Source organism: Myotis davidii, unplaced genomic scaffold (genome assembly GCF_000327345.1).
Source record: "Myotis davidii unplaced genomic scaffold, ASM32734v1 scaffold390, whole genome shotgun sequence".
NCBI lineage: Eukaryota > Metazoa > Chordata > Mammalia > Chiroptera > Vespertilionidae > Myotis > Myotis davidii.
In genome coordinates, this window is record NW_006282748.1 from 625,878 (window position 1) to 648,692 (window position 22,815).

Genomic DNA, 22,815 nt, shown 5'->3' on the forward strand with positions numbered 1-22,815 from the left:
GCCCAGAACAGCCACGTGCCATGGCTGCTCTCTCACTGCCGGGGATTGTCAGAGAGTCTCAATTTAGCCCATGGACAAACCCAAATGGTCCCTGAATTGATGCCATCAAGGCTCTTAAGGAAATTCCTGTTTTATTTAGGCACACTAATGGACCTCTACTTCCCTAACCGGAGCACTGATTCACCATTAACAGCCCTGCTCTCTCAAGGGTTTCTTCCACACACCGGAGAGGCTTAAGGAAAGTATCGTTTCATTTTTATTTTATTTGATACTTTTGAAAGAGAGGGAACAGAGAGGAACAAAATGTGATGAATCCCCCCAACTTGGAGCCTAGGGGTACAAAACCAGACTTCTCTGCCTCTAGTCCACCCAGACTGCCGGGAATCGGCGCCCAGGCGTCCGGGGAAGCTAACCTAACACAGTGCTCTAGCTAAAGCATACGTTTAAAAATACAGAGGGCTTCAACTTAACACTGAAAATTTAAGTTGCAACATCTCAGCAACAAATAACTCGGAGAGCGCATCTCAGAAGAGAAAGAACTAATGCCTCGATGTCTGCAAAGCCAAGCTCTGCTCTGCCCCGCCCACCGTCAGGCTCAGGCAGATACATAAGGGGGCGGCGGCTCCTTGGCTGCGCCGGTCACAGTGGCATCATCGTACGGGGGTAACAGCACCTGAGGAGAAAGAGAGAAGATGGGGGTCAGTGTTGAAAAGTGCACGTAGGTTCTCCTGAGCTTTACCTTCCATTGAACTTTTATGTAATGAAATGTTTCCCATGACCTGGACCAATTTCAATTTTCCAGCAGGTGGCCAGACTTTGATGAGATTTCTGAATCCTTTCTAAGTTTTATTTATTGAGTTTACAGAGAGAGGAAGGGAGCGAGAGACACATCTATTGCTTGTTCACTTATTTATGCCTTCAGTGGTTGATTCTCATACGTGTTCTGACCGGAAATCAAACCCACAACCTTGGTGTATGGGGACGACACTCGAACCAACTGAGCTACCGGGCCAGGGTGAGCCTTTTTGCATCTTTAAGGAAGCAAATGGGAAGAGACGTGTGGCCCTTGCAGAGATTTCCACACCCTGCTCACATGGGCCTGGACGCCACGGTGCCCGGAGGGTGCGAGGCTGTGTGTCTGGGACGGGCAGGAGGCAGTGGTGGCTCTGAGAGGGAAAAGGCTCCGGGGGTTATGTCTGTGGGCACACCTGCAGGGCAGGCACCCGAGTGACCCCGGGAACCACGCGTGTGAGATCGGACAGCAGAGTGGAGCACGCAGGGCCAGGGGGCCATCTGGACTCAAAGCCTGGCTCAGCCACACTTTCTCGGTGTGGTCTTGGGTGGGTCACTTATTCCCAATTTCCACGTCTGTAAAATGAGGGCCCTTGAGAATGAGAGCGCTATTAACGTCCCTAACACATAGCATGACGCACGCCTGAAATGGCAAGATGGCACCTGTAAATGGTGGGAGAAACAAATAGTAAACTGATTGGTAACCTCTGTTCACATGTCCAGTATGAAAATCACCACGTGTAATTGTTTATGAACTGTCAGCATAAGAAAGCATCAGCTGATTCTGGCTTTCTTGGGGTAGAAAACAAAACACAAGAGGATATCGACTCAATGTAATTAGCCTTTTAATCAGTCAACTGACATTTACTATGTACCCACTATGTGACAGGCAGTGTAGGCGCAAGATACAGTTCCTGTCCTTGGAAATTCAGCGATGAGATAAAAGTAAAGTGTCACCCACTTCAAGTACTTTGTCGAAAGAGAAAGAATATTCACAAAGGAACAAAACCAAACCACGTCCTGTTACTTTTTCTATTATGGACATTAAAGTGGTTAATGTTTATCAATGCCATGAATTTTCATTTATCTATCCTTTGACTTCTAGACACACACTAAAATATTCTTTTTAAGTTTTTGTCAACCCTACAACCCTAACCCCTGCCACACCCCCCCCCCCCCACCCCCCCCCCACACACCCACCCTTCTCTCTCCTCAACCCACTGACCACTTATCCTGCTCTTCTAGTCCTGATGCTCCTCCTGAGCTGAACCCTGTCTGTCGTAACCGCAGCTGGGCCGGCACCCAACAGAGGAACGCACACGCTGGGGGGAGCATCTTTTAGGCTGCTGGCCCTGGAGGACCTGTATGGTTCATCTGGTGGGGAAATGGAGCCTGGCGTTCTAGGCATCTATACTGGTTAGGGTCCAATCTAGGGCCAGAAACCACCCAGTCATTTAAAAAGAGAGGGTTTCATAAAGAATGATTAACCGGGCATTGGAGGGGAAATAGCTAAGGGGGGGTGAGGGGGTGTGACAGAACTCTAAGGGACATTAGTGCTGAGTGAAGAACTCAAAACAAGAACGGAGGGGTCCCCTCCGCAAGGCTGGGGACCCAGCATGTGTGGAGTGGGGGTGAGGGGAGGGGAGAAGTTTTCTGGGTTGAACCAGGCCAGATTCAATATGAACTCTTATTTTGGACACTTATGATAAATTAAGAAGTCAAGTCCTGTGTATGTTTTAAAGAAAAACAATAAAAATAGAGGGCAATTTTCTGAATGTCAAGTCTACAACCATGTTCTGAAAGGAAGGGTGCACCTGCCTGGGGTACCCAACCGTGTCCTTCGGTCACTCAAAGAACCCCTCAGCATTATTTTAAATTGTCAAGGCAACACCTGTGATACACGACACTAGCTACTACTCTTACCTGGACCCGACCGCTTAATGACACAAGCGGTCAGGTACTTCTTTTGACTTAAGGGTGCCATGAACAAAATACCGGGACGAGTTAGTGACTTTTTTATCTTAGGCATTTCTTTTAAAGGTTTTTTTTTTTTTTTGCTTTGATTTGGTTGGGAAACTAGAGTAAAGAGTAACCCACAGCATGCTCTCCAATATCTAATTAAATTACTCTTTATCTAGTCTCCCTGAGTAGTATTTAGGAAAGTATATGTCTGGTCAATAATGTGTATTGTTTTATAGAAAAAAAAAGGGGGGGGTCACACTTATCGTCTACCAACCAGAGCCCTGGGATCTCCCCACAGAGGTCACCTTGAGACTGTTTAATCTGGGAGCAAAGCCATCTGGCCTATCTGACAGGAAGTGAAAGACTCAACATGTTACCGTGTCTGTGTAGATTCCCAAAAAAGACCTGGACAAAAGATAAGCGTACATTACACACTACAAGGATCTTAATATAGCTACGGAGACAGGGAAAATGACAGGACTCCATCATACCAACCCCCTTAGATGTCAGAGTGAGGCCTCAGTATGTTTATATTAACACCTCCATTTAGTTCTAGTTAAATCGGTCTTTAAACACGAAGAGCCCTGCTTCAAAAAAGGAATCTGTCCTCCCACCCTGCAACCCCAGACTGTGGTCTCCAGCAAAAGGAAGCTGTATTCCTTGGAGAAATGGCCGATTCCGTGTCTGGGCAGGCAATGAGCAAGACGAGCGTAGAACACCTTGTCTTATCAGACAGCAAGGCGCTACCAAAGACTGTGTCCGAAGTTCCGGGCTCCAACCTGAAGAGGCTCCAAATGGCTAATCGTGGTACAATTTGAGCAACTATAATGTACCAAGTCCTAAGAGAAAGCTTTCATTTTCCCCCTTTGAAAGTATCAATAATAAGTATTTAGGCTTACTGATAAAGTTTATCAAAACAGTTGTATTTCTGCAGCTGGCTCTTATAATAAGAGGCCTCTTTTTAGGAGTTTATTTATTACTTAAAAACACACCTCATGCCTGGCCCATGTGTCCACCTATAAATCAGGGGGACATGGTTCAATTCCTGGTCAAGGCACATACATGCCTGGGCTGCAGGCCCATCCCCAGTAGGGGGCGTGCAGGAGGCAGGCAATGAATGCTTCTCTCATCATTAATGTTTCTCTCCCCCTCCCTTCCTCTCTGAAATCAATAAAAAAAATATATTTTTTAAAAAGAAACCTTTGGGGAAAAAACACACTTCACAAAAACAAACAAAAAACTCTGCTCCTCACTGGTTACCACTAGAGAATAATGAACCAACTTATCATTCTGAAAACTGATGAAAAAGAACAAAGCTAAGTGTATTAATCAATGGTACAAATACAACTGCGTAGCCAATTGGTACAGGAGTGAAAGTTTCTCCCTATAAACATTCCCAGTAATAAGTGAAAAAAAGAATGATAGAATGTCATAGTAATATCACCCCTAAAGAACCAATGAACCTAGGCATTAGGATGCAATGGCTGCCGACATCCCAGAAAGACAGCATCAACCAGGTATCATATGCCTCCTGGTGGAAGAACATATAATCAACTGTGAAGTAATCTTGGAAGGAAAAGTGGGAATAGGAATAGGGAAGCCTCTAGATCAACCTGTGGGTTGCGACCTCTCTGGGGGTCGCACGACCCTTTCGCAGGGGTCGCCTAAGACCATCGGAAAACACATATAATTACATATTGTTTTTGTGATTCATCACTATGCTTTAATTATGTTCAATTTGTAACAATGAAATTGGGGGTCACCACAACATGAGGAGCTGAATTAAAGGGTCGCGGCATCAGGAAGGTTGAGGACCACTGCTCTACTGGAAAGTCAAAGGACTACAATCAGAAAAATCTAGTCTGCAGGACAAACCAATTTCTTTAACAAAAAACTTACAGAGACTTAAAATACATACAGGGGTGGGCAAAAGTAAGTTGTTTGTATGGAAAGTTACTACAATAATTAGTAAATAACGATACAAGAATCAACTTCCACAGACTCACAACTGTGAACCTACTTTTACCCACCCCCGGTATTGAGCCATGGGTTCTGTTTCAAAGAAACTGCTAGGAAAAAAATGACATTTACAAGACAATTGGGAATCTGAGCACTTACTGGGTCTTTTATGATGTTAAGAAATTACCTCGTATAAAAATGATTTTATATATAAGAATGCTTAAGAAATAACCACAGCCCTGGCCGGTTTGGCTCAGTGGATAGAGCGTCGGCCTGCGGACTGAAGAGTCCCGGGTTCGATTCCGGTCAAGGGTATGTACCTTGGTTGCAGGCACATCCTCAGTAAGGGGTGTGCAGGAGGCAGCTGATCAATGCTTCTCTCTCATCGATGTTTCTAACTCTCTATCCCTCTCCCTTCCTCTCTGTAAAAAATCAATAAAATATATTTTTAAAAAAATAAGTAACCACAATACCATTCTGTGTTTTTTTTGAAACATTTTTAAATACTGTCAGAGAGCTGAGACTTCAGGTAGTGACCTACCCCTATATTTTGGAACACACAATCAATGCAATTGAGTTATGAGACATGATAAATCTTCCTTTCCCAGGAATACCATTCTTCAAAAAATTTTAAAAAAATAAAAAGGCTCACTGAGAACTTTGACAAAATAGTCGCATTACCAGCAGCAACTCAGCTTCCTTAAAAAGGGCAAGTTGACACAGAATGACTGGGGAGATAATGACCAACAGTAACCCTCAAGCAATCCCCCAGCATCTCATGCCAACACACCAGGGATCAACCAGAGCTGGCCTGAGTCCACGGCCCCCCGTCCTCCTTACTACCAGCTACTGCCAAGCCGGAAGCCTTTCTGAGGAAAGAGGTCTATTGTTAGAAGAGCTGGGGGTGTCCCGTTGAAATGCACTATGATTTTGAGTTGATGTTGGCCTACATGAAACGTAACTGTTCCTCCATATCTAATTGTGAATCTTTCCAATGGAGAAAAACAAGTTTCCTTTAAAAAGTTCTTTGGCCGAAACTGGTTTGGCTCAGTGGATAGAGTGTTGGCCTGCGGACTGAGGGGTCCCGGGTTCGATTCTGGTCCAGGGCATGCACCTGGGTTGCGGGCACATCCCCAGTGGGGGTTGTGCAGAATAAATAAATAAAAAGTTCTTTGGATGTATTTTGGGGACTTAATAGTTCTTAAGTTCTCTAAGCACCTCAATTTCTACAAATTTCAGAATATCCTTTGATTTGAAGTATATTGTAAATGTGTGTATTTTTGTAGTCTTTCCACTTTGCTTCTATTAAAAAGTACACACGCAACCCTTAAGAAAGCACTAAAAAAACGCCGCCAAGTGTATGCCAAAGCAAAGACATGCAATAGGGACATTATCTTCTCTGAGGAACTTCTAAAATAGTATAGCTTTTGAAGTCCTACCCATCACGATATTTAGGGAAAGTTTCTGATAGATCTTGCCTGTTTAGTAACTTCACTGGTTCCTCAAACTCAAAAATCTCAAACTTTGTTTAGACTTCATTAGTCAAGCAGGACAATATGTGTATACAGATTTAAAAGAAAAGAAAAAAGAGAGAGAGACTTTAGATAAAATAAAAACCCAGAAACTTGGAAGGAAAAAAATTCTCTTAAGCTAGCAATTCTATCAAAATTATAATGACTCTGAATTGAAGTCATTTCTTTAAAGAAACTTACTGATTCAAGCAAAATTCTTCAGGAAGTTGAGTCGAACATGTGCTTACTGTAATCAGTGCATAGCACCCTGCAGACCCCGGAAAGGATCCCTCAGCACCTGGGCACGCTGGGTTCTGTGCCTCTGTTCAAGGCGAAGCCTCTTCTTAAACCTCTGCCCATGCATATTTGATTCAACTCAACAAATGCTTGGTGAGTGCTTAAGAAAACTATTCGTGAATAACATGCTTTCAGAAAGCCCAGAGTCCTTGGCAACATCAGCTTGCTTCTGTATTTGACATAAAGTCTGAAACTGTTTTCTTCCCGTTTTATACACAGCAAAGTAAAGGCAGGGACAGGTTACAGAACTCAAAAAACAAAGCAAAATATGAAACCCTATTCTACTTTAGAGTTGGCCTGCCATTCCTATTTACCCTTCTTCTGTTCTGTCCATTCTATCCCCTGCAATAGTACCCATCTCGTCCCCCCCACCCCCCGCCCCCCGACATGCTCAGTCCCATCCTTTTCGTTAGCTACTCCTTGAGCACGTACCTGTACAGATCACGGCGCCAGGCACTGTGCTCAATGCAAAGGTGATGGATACACAGGACCTTAACCCCTGGATGACTCACACTTTTACCTTACCGTGAGCGGTCAGTGTAAAATAAATTACATAAAGTGCAAATGATTTCCGAGACTCTTCCAGAGAAGACGTGTGCTCCAAAAAATCATATTTGAGAGGCACAACGATTACCAGAACAGAGATCACCTAAATTCCTTTACGGAGGTTTCCATAAGCTGGGCAAGTTTTAAAGACATAGTTACCTCTGCCATTCTGATTTCCCCACCTATCACACCACTTTTCTAGGTTTTATTTCATATGTTAAGTGAGATAACATAGTCATACTATGCAGAATTATCTATATACCATGGTTTAATAACTCAGGTTTAAGATACATAAATATGGAGAAGGTACATATATTTTCTATCTGTAATGGTTTTTTAAAATAAACCAGAAGTTGAGTGATCTGAATTTTAATATACTTTAAGGAAAATGAAACATTTCATTCAACTATCAATCTTCTCATGACTAAGCAGTTCACGATAATGTTTCAACAACTGTGAAAACGGAGCCAACGCTAGAAACATGCGGAAACCCTCAGACATGTAGAGACCCCTGCGGTAACTGTGGCACCTACCGTGCTGTCATTGCTGGTAACATACACCAGGACGTCGGAGTTGTTCCTGCCGTTGATGTACCGGTAGCAGTTCCAAACGCAGCTAATCAAGTAACCCTGGAAGTAGTAGTGATTATATGATCTTTAATTTTCAGATTTCAGACAACGTCAAATGTCACCACAGATAAAGCCACATTACAAACACTTTATGTACATAAATGATAAATGCATCATGTTGACTCTTCTACACCAAAAAGACTTTAAACTTACAAATATTGGGTACACTACCTTCCTGGCAAAGGGTGCTACGCTAGGCTTTTCCTATCACACCACCTCTGTAGGTGGTGGAAGTAGAGAGGGGCTGAGAGCAGAACAAGAAATTCAAAGAAAAGGTAGTAGCAATTGCCAAACACATTTATTGCTCCCAAATTCCCAGTCAGCAGCATTCACTCAATAAACACTCCAATGGGAAACTTCGGGTCTACTGTCTCTAAAAACCCAGTAACTACTTCAGTGACTTTATTTCTTATTTGACATTTCTGTAACCTGGAAGAGAACTTAGTGGGTTTCCCAAATAAACCTGCACTGACTACTTCTGTCCGTCACCTATCTGCAGAGCTAGGAGGTAAGCATAGCGCCCTCTGCTGTCCTAGGACCAAGTGCAACTGTCGTGTGCTGGTGTCGACTCCCAGGGAACTGGAGTGGTGACAAACCTTATCGATGAGTAACGGAGAAAAGTAGGTCGTGAGGCCACTAATCGGGGACACTCCTGGGTATATTCCTATGTGAAACCACATAGGAGACCCTTCATAAATAGTTACTGAATAAATGAAGGAACAATGGATCTTGCCATATGTGCGTTCCCTCACTTAAACCTCACAGTCCCCTACAGACTGTTTTCTGAACTACCACTGCTATTTGATAAAGGAAGACACCAAGGCCATGGTCACAGTTGGAAATAGCAGCGATAGGAGGTAAATCTAGGTGCTCTGACGCAAAATCTCAAGCAAGCATTTTCAATATAAATGAAAATGCCTACAAAATGAAAATGCCTTTCTTAAGAGCACTGGGGCCAAAACCGGTTTGGCTCAGTGGATAGAGCGTCGGCCTGCGGACTAAAGGGTCCCAGGTTCAATTCCGGTCAAGGGCATGTACCTGGGTTGCGGGCACATCTCCAGTGGGAGATGTGCAGGAGGCGGCTGATCAATGTTTCTCTCATCGATGTTTCTGGGTCTCTGTCTCTCTCCCTTCCTCTCTGTAAAAAATCAATAAAATATATTTTTTTAAAAAAAAGAGCACTGGGAGGCTTCAGCCTCTGAGCCTCTGGTAATGGCAGACAGTAGCTTGTCAGATGAACCTTCTTCTTGCAGGTAAAACTGATAAAGCCAGAAACACACACACACACACACACACACACACAATGTAAAAGCAAGGGAAAGGCACCAATACCAGGAAGAAGCTACAGGGAATCTACCCTTCAAGGACAAAGGCACTAAGTGGGATTTGAGTCTGTGGCCTTTGGCCTGGGGCCCTGCTGTATCTACATGCAGCCTGGGTGGTCGGGTGGCCAAGGACAGTAGTTGGGGTTGACAGAGCAGCCAGGAAGTTGGGGGAGAGGAGGGGAGGAGCTGCAGAAGCAGTAAGCCTCAACATTTATGCATAAAATGCACCCAAATCCTTGACTACTAAACTACACATGCAATATCAAAATACTGTTTTGTAAGGGGAAATGTAGACCTAAATGATATTCAATGAATCCTTTTCTTTGAATGAGCCACTTCATCATATTACCTATTTAAAATGATTTTTCTCCCTAAACGCAGCTTCCTCAAGCTTCCTGAGGTTTGATCTTTTTTTTTGAAGAATTGGGTAATTTTTATGATATTAAGAATTAAAAATTCAAAGTCCAACAATAAACTGAGAATTTTCTACTTATTAGTAGCACACATGAATAGATTATAGTGATGTGTCTATTATCAGGTTTATAAGACGAAAACAAATGAGGAACACTGCTGACAGGAGTACTGTCATTCAACTTCTGTGGAGGTCAATTTGGCAGCCTGTCAAAAGCCTTCGAATTATGCATTCCCTCTAATTTTACGAAATGCATCTTGAGGAACGCCTAACTATACAAAAGATGTATCTAAATGCATTCATTGTAGCAATATTAATAAGTGGAAAAGTAGAAACTGTCTCAATGTCCAAGTAATTTATTAAATAATGGTAAGTTGATATAATAGACTGTTAAACAATGATGTTCAGAATATATTGCATTTTAAAAACCCTGAAATAAATGTTGCAGCATATAATATACCAGAGACCAGGTGCATGAAATTCATGCATGGGTAGGGTGCCTAGGCCTGGCCGGCAATCAGGGCCCATCTGTGGGGTTGACCAGCGGGGGGGGGGGCTGCTCACACACGTCTTGGCTGGCCCGAGGCCTGTGGGCAGCTCCTGCATTGAGCGTCTTCCCCCTGGTGGTCAGTGCGCGTCATAGCACCAGTCATTCCTGGGGTCTTTCCGCATTCGGCCGATTTGCATATTAGGCTTTTATTATATAGGATATTACATAATGAATGACATTACATTAATTTTTTCTCATCCTAATAGATTTTGGAATAACCCTTGACTGGATGGGCCTATGGAAGTTTGGTGAGTTTTTATCTCATGCAGATAAGAGAAGGAACAGAATGTCAGGAAATCCAAAAGCAGTTCAGATATCTAAGCAAGAGAATGAGCTGACTGAAGTCTGTGTGCTTCTGTGGCATTCGTGAATACGTTTAACAATAAGGCAAGAAGTAAAATCTTTATTCTTACCTTGAAAGCCAAGAGAATGCTGATAAACAGAAGAACAACAAGGACCAAACAGGTAGAATTCACTGACATGGCATCCTCTTTGTACGGAAAGTTAGGAGGCTGCAAAAGGAAAATGCCTCATTAGCAAAACGCATTAACACTCAGGATTATATTCCCTAGGCATTAGTCACATGTGCTTATGAAAACAGTGAGGGCAGGTAGCTATTAAAGACCCCTAGAATGTCTAGCCTACTTCTCCGAATGAAAAGCTACAAACGGCGTGGTAAGGAGAGGCTGGTCCGCTCATAATTCAGGCAATTACTCTCAAAAAGAACAGTCAGAGGAAGGTTCCTGAGACCTGAAAACATACCTGTGCCCTCCGACCATACAAAAAGCTGAAAGGTAGCAGTCTTTACACACCTCTGATACTTGGATTTGCCTGCGAATTCTGACTCAAGAGCTTGTGTAGGGCAAAGGGGGAAAATCAATTAAAATTAGTCTTCTTGCCCGCTCAGTGTGGCTCAGTGGTTGAACGTCAACCTATGAACCAGGAGGTCATGGTTCAAATCCCAGTCAGGGCACATGCCCGGAATGTGGGCTCGATCCCCAGGAGGGGATGTGTAAGAGGGAAACAATCAATGATTCTCTCTCGTCATTGATGTTTGCCTCTCTCTCTCCCTCTCCCTTCTTCTCGGAAATAAAGGAAAAATATATTTAAAAATAAATAAAATAAAGTTGGTATCTTCTTTATAGAGACCACTTTTATTGATGCTACTTCTCCTCAAAGAGCAGAATCTTTGCTAAGAATAATCAAGTTCCACTGATTAACTGATTAACCACCAGGTCAAAGGAAAGTTTTCAGGAAGAGTAAAATCTGCTGCTCTGGGGGGCCGGGGCGGGGCGGCCGGCACTGAGCCAAGCCCAGCGTTTAACTGGCTGAGGAAAGGGTGTGGGAAGGCTGCCCAGTGCTATGTATTTGGACTCCATATTAGCCATACCCTGAGACACAAGAGTCGTCCCAAATGTTAAGGAAGGATCCAGAGAAAACTCGTAACCCCTCCCCACCCTCCCCCCGCCACCCTGGGCTTGGCTCCACCTCCCGGGGGGTGAGCACCACTCAGTGATGTTCAGAGTCTCCTTTCACTGTGGGCAAAACATGTAAGAAATAAAACCTAAGTCATTCTTTCATGATCGGCCCATGATCGGCCCGTGAAACAGGTCCCTTCCCTGGGAGCCCGGAAGGGTTTCGGAGTCCTTAGTGTAACGGGTAAGAATAAAACCAGCTGCTCTTCACAGAGAACATGAAATCATATGGTTTCCTTGTCTCGGAAAAAAGGATGAAAGTGGAAGCATGGGACCCTTTTCCATAAAGACTTTACGCTCATTCCCCCAGAAAAGTGACGGGGGTGTCTGAGTCCAGCTGAGACCCACACACACACACGCACACGGCTCGTTTTAGCGGCATTTCACAAGGCTCCACGTAAACAGAAAAGGCGTGGTGGGTGCCTTCCCCCACCTCCTCAGACAACAGTCTCTCGGACTCATTATTTCTCAACGTGTCAACGAGGGCCTCTGAATCGGCGGCACTCCGACTGTCCTCTCATTACTGTCTCCCAGGCACTGAGACCGTCTGTAGGCCTCACTCTTTCAGCCCAGGCAGATCTCTAAGTAGAACGTCCTCACTTGTTTTATTTGGTTTGTAATTACAAATAGAAGTTGATGGGGTTTTTTTTACAGCTGCTGTTACAATTCCTGCCAGCATGAACAATATCGTCATTTTACTACTAGCGGCTCTAGAATGAGTACCGAGTGACTGAGCCCTGTGGGCACAGCAGGAAGTCTAGGCGGTATCTGCAGTGCTCTGAACGCTGGCCTACCCATGAGGCTCTCCGGTCCTATTTGTAAATCTCTGCCAAGGGATGGGCTGGAGCACACAATAGACTCAGCACCCCCTTCCCAGGCCCGCATGCGGCAGACTACGTGGAGATCACGCTCCCTCCACACTTCCAAGGGGGATGTCCGGACGCCAGCACCAGATCATCATCCCTGAGTAAACACACACGTCCTTCAAGACAGAGGATTCTGTACAACCTGTGGGTCATGCACAGGGTGGGGCAAAAAAAGGTTGCCTGTATGGAAAATAATACAATAATTAATAAATAATAAACTTGGTGTTTTGTGTACTCACAACTGTAACCCTACTTTATATGAACCCTGATTTTTCACTAGGCACATAGCTGACTAGTATAGGACTAACATTTCCCAGGCTTCCTTGCACCTGGGTGAGGCCATATGCTCATGTTTTGGTCAATGGGATGTGAGTGCAAGTTATCTGTGCAACTTAATGATATTTCTATCCCTCTCCCTTCTTCCTCTCTCTCTAAAAATCAATAAAAACATTCTTTTAAAAATGTAAAAGGCAGAAGTATTCTATTCTCACTCCCTCCCCAAACTTCTCAAAACCCAGCCCTCAATATTTGCATAATGGTTACAAAGGACATTCAGAAAACTGGTCTAAAAAACTGCTGGGGGAAGAAAGCTCTGTGGCCACCTAAGTCTGGGACGCAGCATGTAGCCGAGTCCCACTTTTCCCGTACAGCAGCTGAGGCAAAAAGCTACCCTTTGCTGCTAACTGAGCAAATCCCATTTCACAAAAATAGAACAATTAGCAACCAGCTTCTCAGTTAGGGAGGTGCATCTAATACCATCACCTCAGCCACCAACGCATCTCAGGAGGTTGGTTTTCCAAAGAGTGCTCTAACAAACCAAAAATCTTATCTCCGTGGTAACATCAAAAAACCTCTAATCACTAACTCAGATGCAAGTTAAAACTCCACAAATTAGCCCTAACCGATTTGGCTCAGTGGATAAAGTGTGGACTGAAGGGTCCTGGGTTCGATTCTGGTCAAGGACATATGGCCAGGTTGCGGGATCAATCCCCAGTGGAGGGTGTGCAGGAGGCAGTGATCAATGATTCTCTCTCATCATTGATCTTTCTATCTCTCTCTCTTCCCTTCCTCTCTGAAATCAATAAAAATACCTATTTTTTAAAAAGTTACAACACTGCCGTAACTGGTTTGGCTCAGTGGATAGAGCGTCGGCCTGTGGACTGAAGGGTCCCAGGTTCGATTCCGGTCAAGGGCATGTACCTTGGTTGCAGCACATCCCCAGTAGGGGGTGTGCAGGAGGCAGCTGATCGATGTTTCTAACTCTCTGTCCCTCTCCCTTCCTCTCTGTAAAAAATAAAATATATTAAAAAAAAAAAAAAAGTTACAACACTGACTTAAAAAAAAATCCACAAATTAATATGCGTGCATGCCTATCCGGGTACCTCTTATCTGCTACTTAACCGGGTTTGCCTTGGGAAGAGACGCAGTGATGGGGGCGGCCACATACCAGCTGTCGTATGTACTCCTGAATGGAGTTCGGATAAACCAGCACAGTGATGGCAACCAAGGCGCTCAGAGCAAAGTCGAAGATCTGGTAACAGAAGAAAGGGACGATCCAGGCAGCACGTCGCTGTAGAAAACAGAAAACCGGACGTTAATGCCCATCACGTTCAAAATCACCAAACGGGATTTCTTTTCCTTCAGAGAGATATTTTTCTTAATCTGAAGGGAAACGGGCAAATAGCATCCACGAAGCCAGGCCACGGGGGCAACTGGTAAGCCAAATGGGAGTCAATGAACAATCCAGCGAACATCTCTGAGACTACATTGGTTTTCCTAATACGACACCATATTCACGAGAGACTTACACTCTCAAAGATCCTCTCAGAAAACCGAGAGCGATGGCATCGGACTCCTTACGGACAGCGGTACAGACCACACATGCAAGGGATGGAGGAAAGGTCCTGCTTCTTTCCTTTTTTTTTTTTTTTTAAACAGGAAAAAAAATTAAACTTTTAATCCATGCTCATGGGGAGGAATTGAGGCAACATTGGGTGTATTATGACATATTTTGGACAAAAAAAGGGGAGGAGGAGGTATTGGACTTCCGAAGTGAGGATGAGTGGCTTACAGGGGGTTGAGGAAGAGCTGAACACACCTGGCAAGAAATTCTGGTTAGGCAGCTCAGGAACAATGGGGCATCGAGGGCATCTAGCCAACAGGCCCGGGCCCGAAGCCCTCCTGTTCACCAGACTTAATTTACACTGGGCCAGGGCGACATGGCCAGAGTCCCCTCCTGGAATGGGCTTTGTGTCTGAGCCTCCCGAAGGCTCCGCTGACGGCAAAGCTGCTTACCTTGTACGCTCCGTAAGTAGCCATAGCACATATCAGGATCATGAGAAGAGAAATTGCGATAGCAATGCACATGTCTGCCAAAGGTTAAAAAAAAAAAAAAATCAGTAGATCCATTGTTTAAGCATTTCTTTAGTCTCTCCACAAAGGCACTTTGTCTATAAACCAATTACAAGTGAGGGGCCCTTCATACCAAGTAAAGCAGCAGAGATCTTTTGGAATTTGAGAAGATGAGAGTTAAGGAAGTGAGGCTCAAAAGATGTTCTCCCTAAATCATAGAAATGCCTGTAGGTGAGAGACTGGTTTACATATAAGTTTATTTCAAAAATGGGAAAGCGGTATCGGTTAGAGATAGATCTAAAAAGTTGGACGTCTGGTCCACTGAATTATATGATAGCTGTTGTTTTTTAAAATATGTAGGTGTCTAACTTGTATTTTATACACTCATGTGTGTCTCATGCCCCTATTAAAACCCTCCCTGGCTTCCCATCTCATTTAATATAAAACCTCAGTTTCTTATCATGGCCTTCCTGTCTCTGCTTATTCTAAAGCAGGTCTAGCCCCAGCCGGCTTGGCTCAGTGGTTACAGTGTCTCGGCCTTTGGACTGAAGGGTTGCGGCTTTGATTCCGGTCAAGGGCACGAACCTCGATTGCAGGCTCGATCCCCAGGCCCAGTCTCTCTCACATCGGTGTTTCCCAAGGTCTCTATCCCTCCCTTCCACTCTCTAAAAACCATTGGAAAAAAAAAAAAGTCCTCAAGTGAGGATTAACAAAACAAGCGAGAAACAATAAAGCAGGTCTACTCCTCCAGTCTCTTCAGACCTCATCCCACTTTCTTGTTCTCTAAGACCCAGCCGTGCCATTTGGTTCATTGAACACAAGATCACCCATCCCACCTGAGGCCACGCCCACTGACTGGAAGAAACGTCACTCAGATTTTCACAGGGCTGGCTCTGCCTTCAGAACCGGGCAGGTCTCAGCTCGATGCAACACCTCCCAGGCACGCCCACATCACTACTGCATTTTCTTTATGGCACGTCGCTGCGATCGCACCCACATTTGTGGTGTGTTGTCTGTCTCCCTCTGCTAGAGGAACCTGGGGAGGGAAAAGGCTTTCTACATCTTGTTCACAACTACAACCTCAACTCTGAGAAGAGGACAGATAGCCCGTACGGTAGCTACTAGCCACATGCGGACACGGAGCATCTGGAATGAGGTCAATCTGCATGGAGATGTGCTGTAAGATTAAAATATACTCCGGATTCCAAGGAATTAGTTTAAAAAAAAAAAAAGAGAGAATATGAAATATCTCCTTAATAATTGCTATACTGATGACACGCAGGAAAGGTCTGTCCAATGCGACAGTTTCGGAGCCATTTCACGGACATCCCCTTCAGTCACCCTAACTCCCAGGCATGCTACTGTTCCCACAGAGCAGATTATGAAACGAGGGCTCAGAGGTTATGTAACTTGCTGAGAGCATTTGCACAGAAAGCTGAACGATGACTAACGCTGCTCTCACGATTGCCATCTCTGGCTCTCTCTACTGTACAAGCCGCTTCTATCTAACCTTTGAATAGTGACCTTGAGCCAGCCAGGCTGCTGACTTCCTACGGGTTATTTCTCCAAAGGAAAGGATTCCAGTGCAGAACCACCCTCTCTTCAGCCTCAACATTTAAGCAGGAGGTTTAAGAACAGAAGCACAGGGTGGCAGTCTACGCTAGGACAGAAATGCAGACATGTCAACCAAGACCATTTGCCATCGTAAAAAATGAACGTTCCTCAGTTTGTTCTACAGATTTAATGCAGTAAATTTATAACAATACTAACGATTTTTTAAAAAAAAAGAATTTTTATTGATTTCAGAGAGGATCAGAGAAGGGGATAGAAACATTAATGATGAGAGCGTATCATGGATCGGCTACCTCCTGCACGCCCCTTACTGGGGATCAAGCTGGAAACCCGGAGTGTGCCCTGACCAGGAATCGAACCATGACCTCTTGGTTCATAGGTCAGTGGCTCAACCACTGAGCCACACTGGCTGGGCTGGGCGCTAATGATTTTTATTAGAGTGAAAATCTGATTCTCAAGAAAGAAAAAGAAATGAAGGTTAGGATAGCCTCAGACTAGTACCTAAAAGACCATGATTTCTTTTGGAATACATACACCTTTATAGTTTATGTTATAATTTCAACGCTCAGCTAATGTACCTTTTCCCTCTAGTGAGGAAAGAGGTACCCACACGGGAATTTCATGAATGCCTCCTCGCATTCTTGTAGAGCCAGGGGAGGGCGTAAACGTGAATGCATTTTAAATGCCTTAAATGCAAAGGGAACGTCTCGGGTTACACACGCCCACTCCAGGGCTGCTGTTCGCGTGTGAAGCAATGAGCGTGGCATGCCCGTCCTGCATAAAACTCTGAGCACGGTGGGATGTACGCTGTCTGCTTTCTCTTTTCCCCATTCCCCTCAGTGAACGAGGCACTGTTATTTCATTTAATCCTTATGGCACCCTTACAAGGTAGGTACTATTATTACCTTTTAGAGAAAAAGGAAAATTTGCCCAAGGCTGCCCAGAGCTAGTAAGCGGAGGATGAGATGTTACATAAACCATTTATTGAAAAGACCATCCTTTCTCCAATAAATGGAGCGGTATCTTTTCCTAATCAGATGCATCTACCCAGTGAATAAAATACAAATGCGGCTGACTAGAAAGACAAATCTGCACAATTAGAAAAAAAAATCTGCAAAATAGGGAAAAAAAGAAAAAGTTTGGTCAGCTGGGGCTTTCCACATGGCTGCGGGCACCAGAGAGGAAGGCTCTTTCTGCTCTGTCATTTGAATGATTTGCTTTTTAACTAAACTTCCGTTATCTTGTATTTCCTTTTCACATGTTTTGATGTCCTTTCTCTGGATCTGAGGTGGTTCACCCTTAGACCCCATGTCTTGAATTGCAATTCCTGGTTGTTCTGGAATAAACCCATTTTGCTGGGGAAACAGCTGGCTATTTATTTGTGGTCCACAAATACTCCCAGTCTCTAAAACTGCTTCTTGACCCATCCTCCCTCCCCTCTTATTTGCCCAGCAACAATTTTTTTTCCCTAAATGTATTTAAAATGTATTTCTCAAAGCCAGTGAGAAATACATTTGCATGACCTTTTGTCTGGGACTAGGTTCAGCAAGGACACAGTGTGACTGTGATGATAAAATATTCAGATTTCTGTGACCTTAGAGCTGGGTGCCTGGCTTATGCTTCTATTTATCAGAAAAAGGCCCCAAATCCACCCAATAACCACCAACATGGTTTCCAGGCGGAGAATGATCACCTCCTGGAAGAAAGGTAAATCCTGAAACAATAGCAGATGCAGTAAGACCTGCATTAGCCTTTAACCTTCCATCCTGCCATGTATCTTTAACCTTCCTCCTCCCTAAAAGACCCAAAGGCCAGGGTAAAAAGATGATGACAAAGCAATTCGTTTTTAAAGGGGGCAAGTTAACGTAAGATGAAAACAGGAAAAAGAAGCCTTATTTAGACTCCTACACCGAGAACACAGAGGGCAGCGCACAAAGACTTACCTGATTTGGTTTGTAACGATGGGAAGTTAACTATCAGTTCCTAGGGGCCCACGAATCAATACTTGTAATTCCATAGGAAGGACTGGAAGCCGGATTCCCTGCCCTTGCAAATACCAAAATGTCTACACTTGCCACCTGATGTACTTACTGGCGTCATCCATGAACTCTAAGTCACCTCCCAGTTCCGAACTCGGAAAGCGACGCTGGTCGGGGTCGGCCAGGGAGCCCAGCAGAATCAACAGCACCACGGCATTGATGACCTGCACGCAGTCAGAAAGAAAACAGGTGAGTCACGTTCCCCGCGGACAGTCCCTCTCAAAGACAAGGACACTGACCACAGGGGATTTAACCTCCACGGAGACCTCACTGCCCGCTCAGCCCGCATCCGGAGCAGCGAGCACCCAGCACGAGCACCCGCAGCAGCCGGTGGGTGGAAACGCACAACGGGCCTCCAGCACTTAGCCCCGTACGTGCCCATGAGCGAGTGTCTGCAGGTGATGAGCCGTGTTTCACAAGCTCAGGCAGAGTTCTGAGATGCAGGAAAGGGTCAGAGAGGGGTGCCCAGCTCAGTGGCACAGCCAGGATCCTGGATCCTGCAGTAGCACACGAGCCCCTCTCTGTCCCAGGCCCACACTTGTCTCCTAGGTATTGCCGAATGCATCCCCCTTGGACACTTCAAGCTCAGCTCATCTGAGAGGAAATCATCTTCCTGAGGATCTCCCACCTCTGTGCTTCTTATTCTGTTCTCGATCTTAAAAAACAGCATCACTACTAGTGACTCAACATGGGAAACACTCGGCACTGTGCTAAGTGCTTTATGTGGATCTCTGCAATAACCTCATGAAGTAGGTGCTGTATTGTCCCATTTTATAGATGAAAGAACTGAGGCTCAGGGTTAAGAACACTGCCCATGCCCGCCTAGCCGGTTTGGCTCAATGCTTAGAGAGCATTGGCCCACGGACTGAAGGGTCTCAGGTTCAATTCCAGTCCAGGGCTCGTTCCTGGGTTGCAGGCTCAACCCCTGGCGCTGGTTGGGGCGCGTGCAGGAGGCAACCAATCAAGGTGTCTCTCTCACACCGATGTTTCTGTTTCTCCCCTGCCCTTCCACTCTCTCTGAAAAACCAATGGAAAAAAATATCCTCACAATGAGGTCAGCTTTATGGCTGAAAAGGAAAGACGTACGTTTGGGATTCACGGGCTGTGCCTCCATGAAGGGGTGTAACAGGGAAGGGAAGAGAGAGAGGGAAAGTGAGGAGGTGGTAAGGTCTGTCTAGTCTCAGAAGGTCCAGACTTGGGCATCCCACAGGGCGGGGTGTGGAGGTGGACTGTGTAAGTATAACAGGACACCGGTGGAGAACACCAAGGAAGAATGTGATCCGATGGGCATTCACATGCAGAATGTATGGTGAAAAGCCTTGCAGAGTGACTGGCATGCTAAAAAAAAACCTGAGACCTTCCAGCCCACAGGCCGACGCTCTATCCACTGAGCCAAACCGGTTTCGGCCATTGGTTCATTCTTGTATGTGCCCTGGCCAGGGATCGAACCTGCAACCTTGGCATATAGGGAAGGCACTCTCACCAACTGAGCTACCCGACCAGGGCATTTCCCTCGCCTCTTCACACCTCAGCAAGAACCATATAAAAGGTTTTGGCTGGCATCAGCTCTCCTGAGCCAGGGTTATGCAGGGGCTTTCCTGTCCTTTCAGTTCCCAGGGGCCTGTCACCCCTTAATCAGCATGTTGCTATGCCCTTGCCTGGCTTACTGACAATACGTTTTACTAACTGCCTACAACAGACCAGGCATTTGCTGAGCACTTAGGAAGAACTCTCCAGGACTGAGAACAGGAAGTTAAACAAGTCACGGACCGAAATAACACACAGCATCAAGCAGCAAACACGACAAAAATCCAGAGAAGGAGCCGAAGCTCCGAGGAAGACATTACTGAGGCCTGTGTCTGAGAGGGGTTGCTGGGAGGTGCAACCGGGGTAGTATTTGGACAGGGCCCGGGAAGCAGAGAAGGTGTGGGAACCTCAGAGGCATCAAGAACAAGCTCAGATATGAGCAAGGCCCCTGGGACAGGAGCCGGAGCTAAAAACAGCAAATGGTCCAACTTGGTTGGAACACAGTATAGGGATGGAACAGTTAGGGAGCGAAGCTAGAAATGCAAGCGGTACCATGGTAGAGGGTCCTCCACACCAGGATAGGAAGGAATTTGGGGCTTTATTCGCAGTTAATGAAGATGCCGAAAAGGTTTCTGGGGTGCGGTCTGCCATGATCAGAGCTATGTCATCAGAAGTCCAAGCTGGAGGAGACGGGGAGGCTCCCGTGGATGAGGAACCCACCTGGAAGCCACTGCAATAGTCCAGCTGAGAGCTGATAAGGCGGCACCTACTCACCTCTAATTGTCATCTTACACGTCAGCTGGAAAGGTTAAGGGACTATGCTAGGTCCTATGTGTGGAAGAGCCCTGGTGTGAACCCCAGGCTTGTCCACATGGCGGTGGAATTTTCAGAGACTTAGAAAGTGACTAGATGCAAAGATAAAGGGAAACCAACAAGACTCTCAGATTTCAAACCTGGGCAACCGGATACATCTTGTCATCATCAGAAAGAAGGAAGAGCCTGTGAAGGACTCTGACAAGGCTGACTCTAGACACAGTGTGTTGAAAAGTACGTGCAGGCATCCAAGTCCATCTGGCCTCTGATCCTCTTTGTACTCATCCTTTGGTTCCCAGGCCTCCTCCTCCCACTCTGACAGCGGACTGCCACCTAGTCTTGTGTCCAGTCCTGAACACATCACATCATTCCTGACGACGCTGTCCTGGCTACGGGTTGGTGTGTTCTTCTCACTCCGGAGTGGGCCCTGGTTCCGACGCCTGGCTATGCCCTAGCTGCTCCCGTAACTATCACTGGCTGCTGTACTGCTAGCCCGATGGCCCTTCTCTCTGTGCTCACAAGCCACAGATCACAGTCCTGGGGCCACACCCCCTTCCAGGTGCCCTTGTTCATGAGACAGTCCAGAGAAAGAAGCGAAATGAAGATATGATGGCCCTGGCTGGTTTGGCTCAATGGATAGAATGTTGGCGTGCAGACTGAAGGGCCCCAGGTTCAATTCCAGTCAAGCACACATGCCCAGGTTGTGGGCTCGACTTCCCTGTAAGGGGCGTGCAGGAGGCAGTCGATCAATGATTCTCTCTCATCATTGATGTTTCTTTCTATCTCTCCCCCTATCTTCCTCCCTGAAATAAATAAAAATATATTAATCGAGTATTTCATAACAGAAGGGGTGTGTTGACACATATTTACCGTATAATTATGCAAAACCCCAACTGTTGGGTGGAATTTGACATGCCATGGGTGATGTGAATGCAGCAGGGTGATAGGGTGATCCAGGTCTGTGGAAGGAAGGGGGGTGCGGGGAGGTGGGCAGGACCAGCCATGGAAACAACTGAGCAGGGTCAGATGGAAAAGGTCCATTAAAGTGAAAGGCCCACAAACACTGAGTGAGAAGTACTTCACCAAAGAGAGAAAATGAAAATTACCCAATCATCAGTTCTAAGAATGAAATGTCACCACAAATGAGAACCAGCAAGATGGTATGGCCGGCCAGCAGCAGACTATGTAATGGCCACAGCCAATCTACATGGAAAAGCAAGAGAGGGTGTATTTAATCTCCCATTCAGTTAGTGCTCACTGAGGGTACATTGGGACTTGCTTCGTCTGTTCTGGTAGGTGGTGTACACACTGTTTCTATTCTGTTTACAAAGTGTTCCTGGCGTGTCACATATTTTTTCTTGTTCTTGACAATGATTACTTCCATATGTAACTCAATTCAACTTCCTCCCAATTACTTAAGGCGGCATTTATCTAGTTCCTCATATATCCTCCTGGAATCCAAAGCGCACTTCACTCTCGTCATATCAGATCCTAGATCAGCGGTTCTCAACCTGTGGGTGGCGACCCCTTTGGCGGTCGAACGACCCTTTCACAGGGGTCGCCTAAGACCATCCTGCAGATCAGATATTTACATGATGATTCATCACAGTAGCAACATTACAGTAATGAAGTAGCAACGAAAATAATGTTATGGTTGGGTCACAACATGAGGAACTGTATTCAAAGGGCCAGAAGGTTGAGAACCACTGTCCTAGATGAACAGTGAGACTCTCAGCTTGAATCTAAACCAGGGAAACTGTAAAAGGTAATTGTCCCTTTTTCAAAGCCTCAATAAAAGAAACTTAAGAACACTCAAACCCACTGAGAGTAATGACACAATAATTGGCACAGAAAGTTGTGTCCAAAAATGATTTCTGCAGACTTATCTTTTATGAAAAGTTGAAACAGAAGTAGGAGAGTGGCTACACAACATTACAACCGAGTAACAGAATCCCAACTAAGCATCAAAAAATCATATTCAAAAAACACTGACGAGAAAATGTTCACAGTACTCTGTTAAATGAAAACTGCAGTCTAAAAATGTTCTCTGATTAGAATTTTATTACTTACATTTGGAATATGCTCACATGTATAAATAACAGACTAAAAACACTAAAACATACAATGTTATAAACCAAGTGGTAGGTTTGTAGATGACGTGTACCCTTAATTATCACTATACCTTTTT

General features: G+C 45.2%; 1 protein-coding gene across 1 annotated transcript in view; it reads right to left on the reverse strand.

Moving 5' to 3' along the window:
* Positions 1–239: 239 nt before the first annotated feature.
* LAPTM4B (lysosomal protein transmembrane 4 beta) overlaps positions 240–22,815 on the reverse strand; it is a 35,551-nt gene continuing 12,975 nt past the window's right edge. The window contains exons 3-8 of the mRNA XM_015560889.1: positions 18,340–18,452; positions 14,620–14,693; positions 13,772–13,894; positions 10,397–10,495; positions 7,601–7,696; positions 240–673 (exon numbers count right to left, since the gene is read on the reverse strand). Coding sequence (XP_015416375.1) covers positions 596–673; positions 7,601–7,696; positions 10,397–10,495; positions 13,772–13,894; positions 14,620–14,693; positions 18,340–18,452 — 583 coding nt within the window. The 3' untranslated portion in view covers positions 240–595. The remainder of the gene's footprint in view (positions 674–7,600; positions 7,697–10,396; positions 10,496–13,771; positions 13,895–14,619; positions 14,694–18,339; positions 18,453–22,815) is intronic.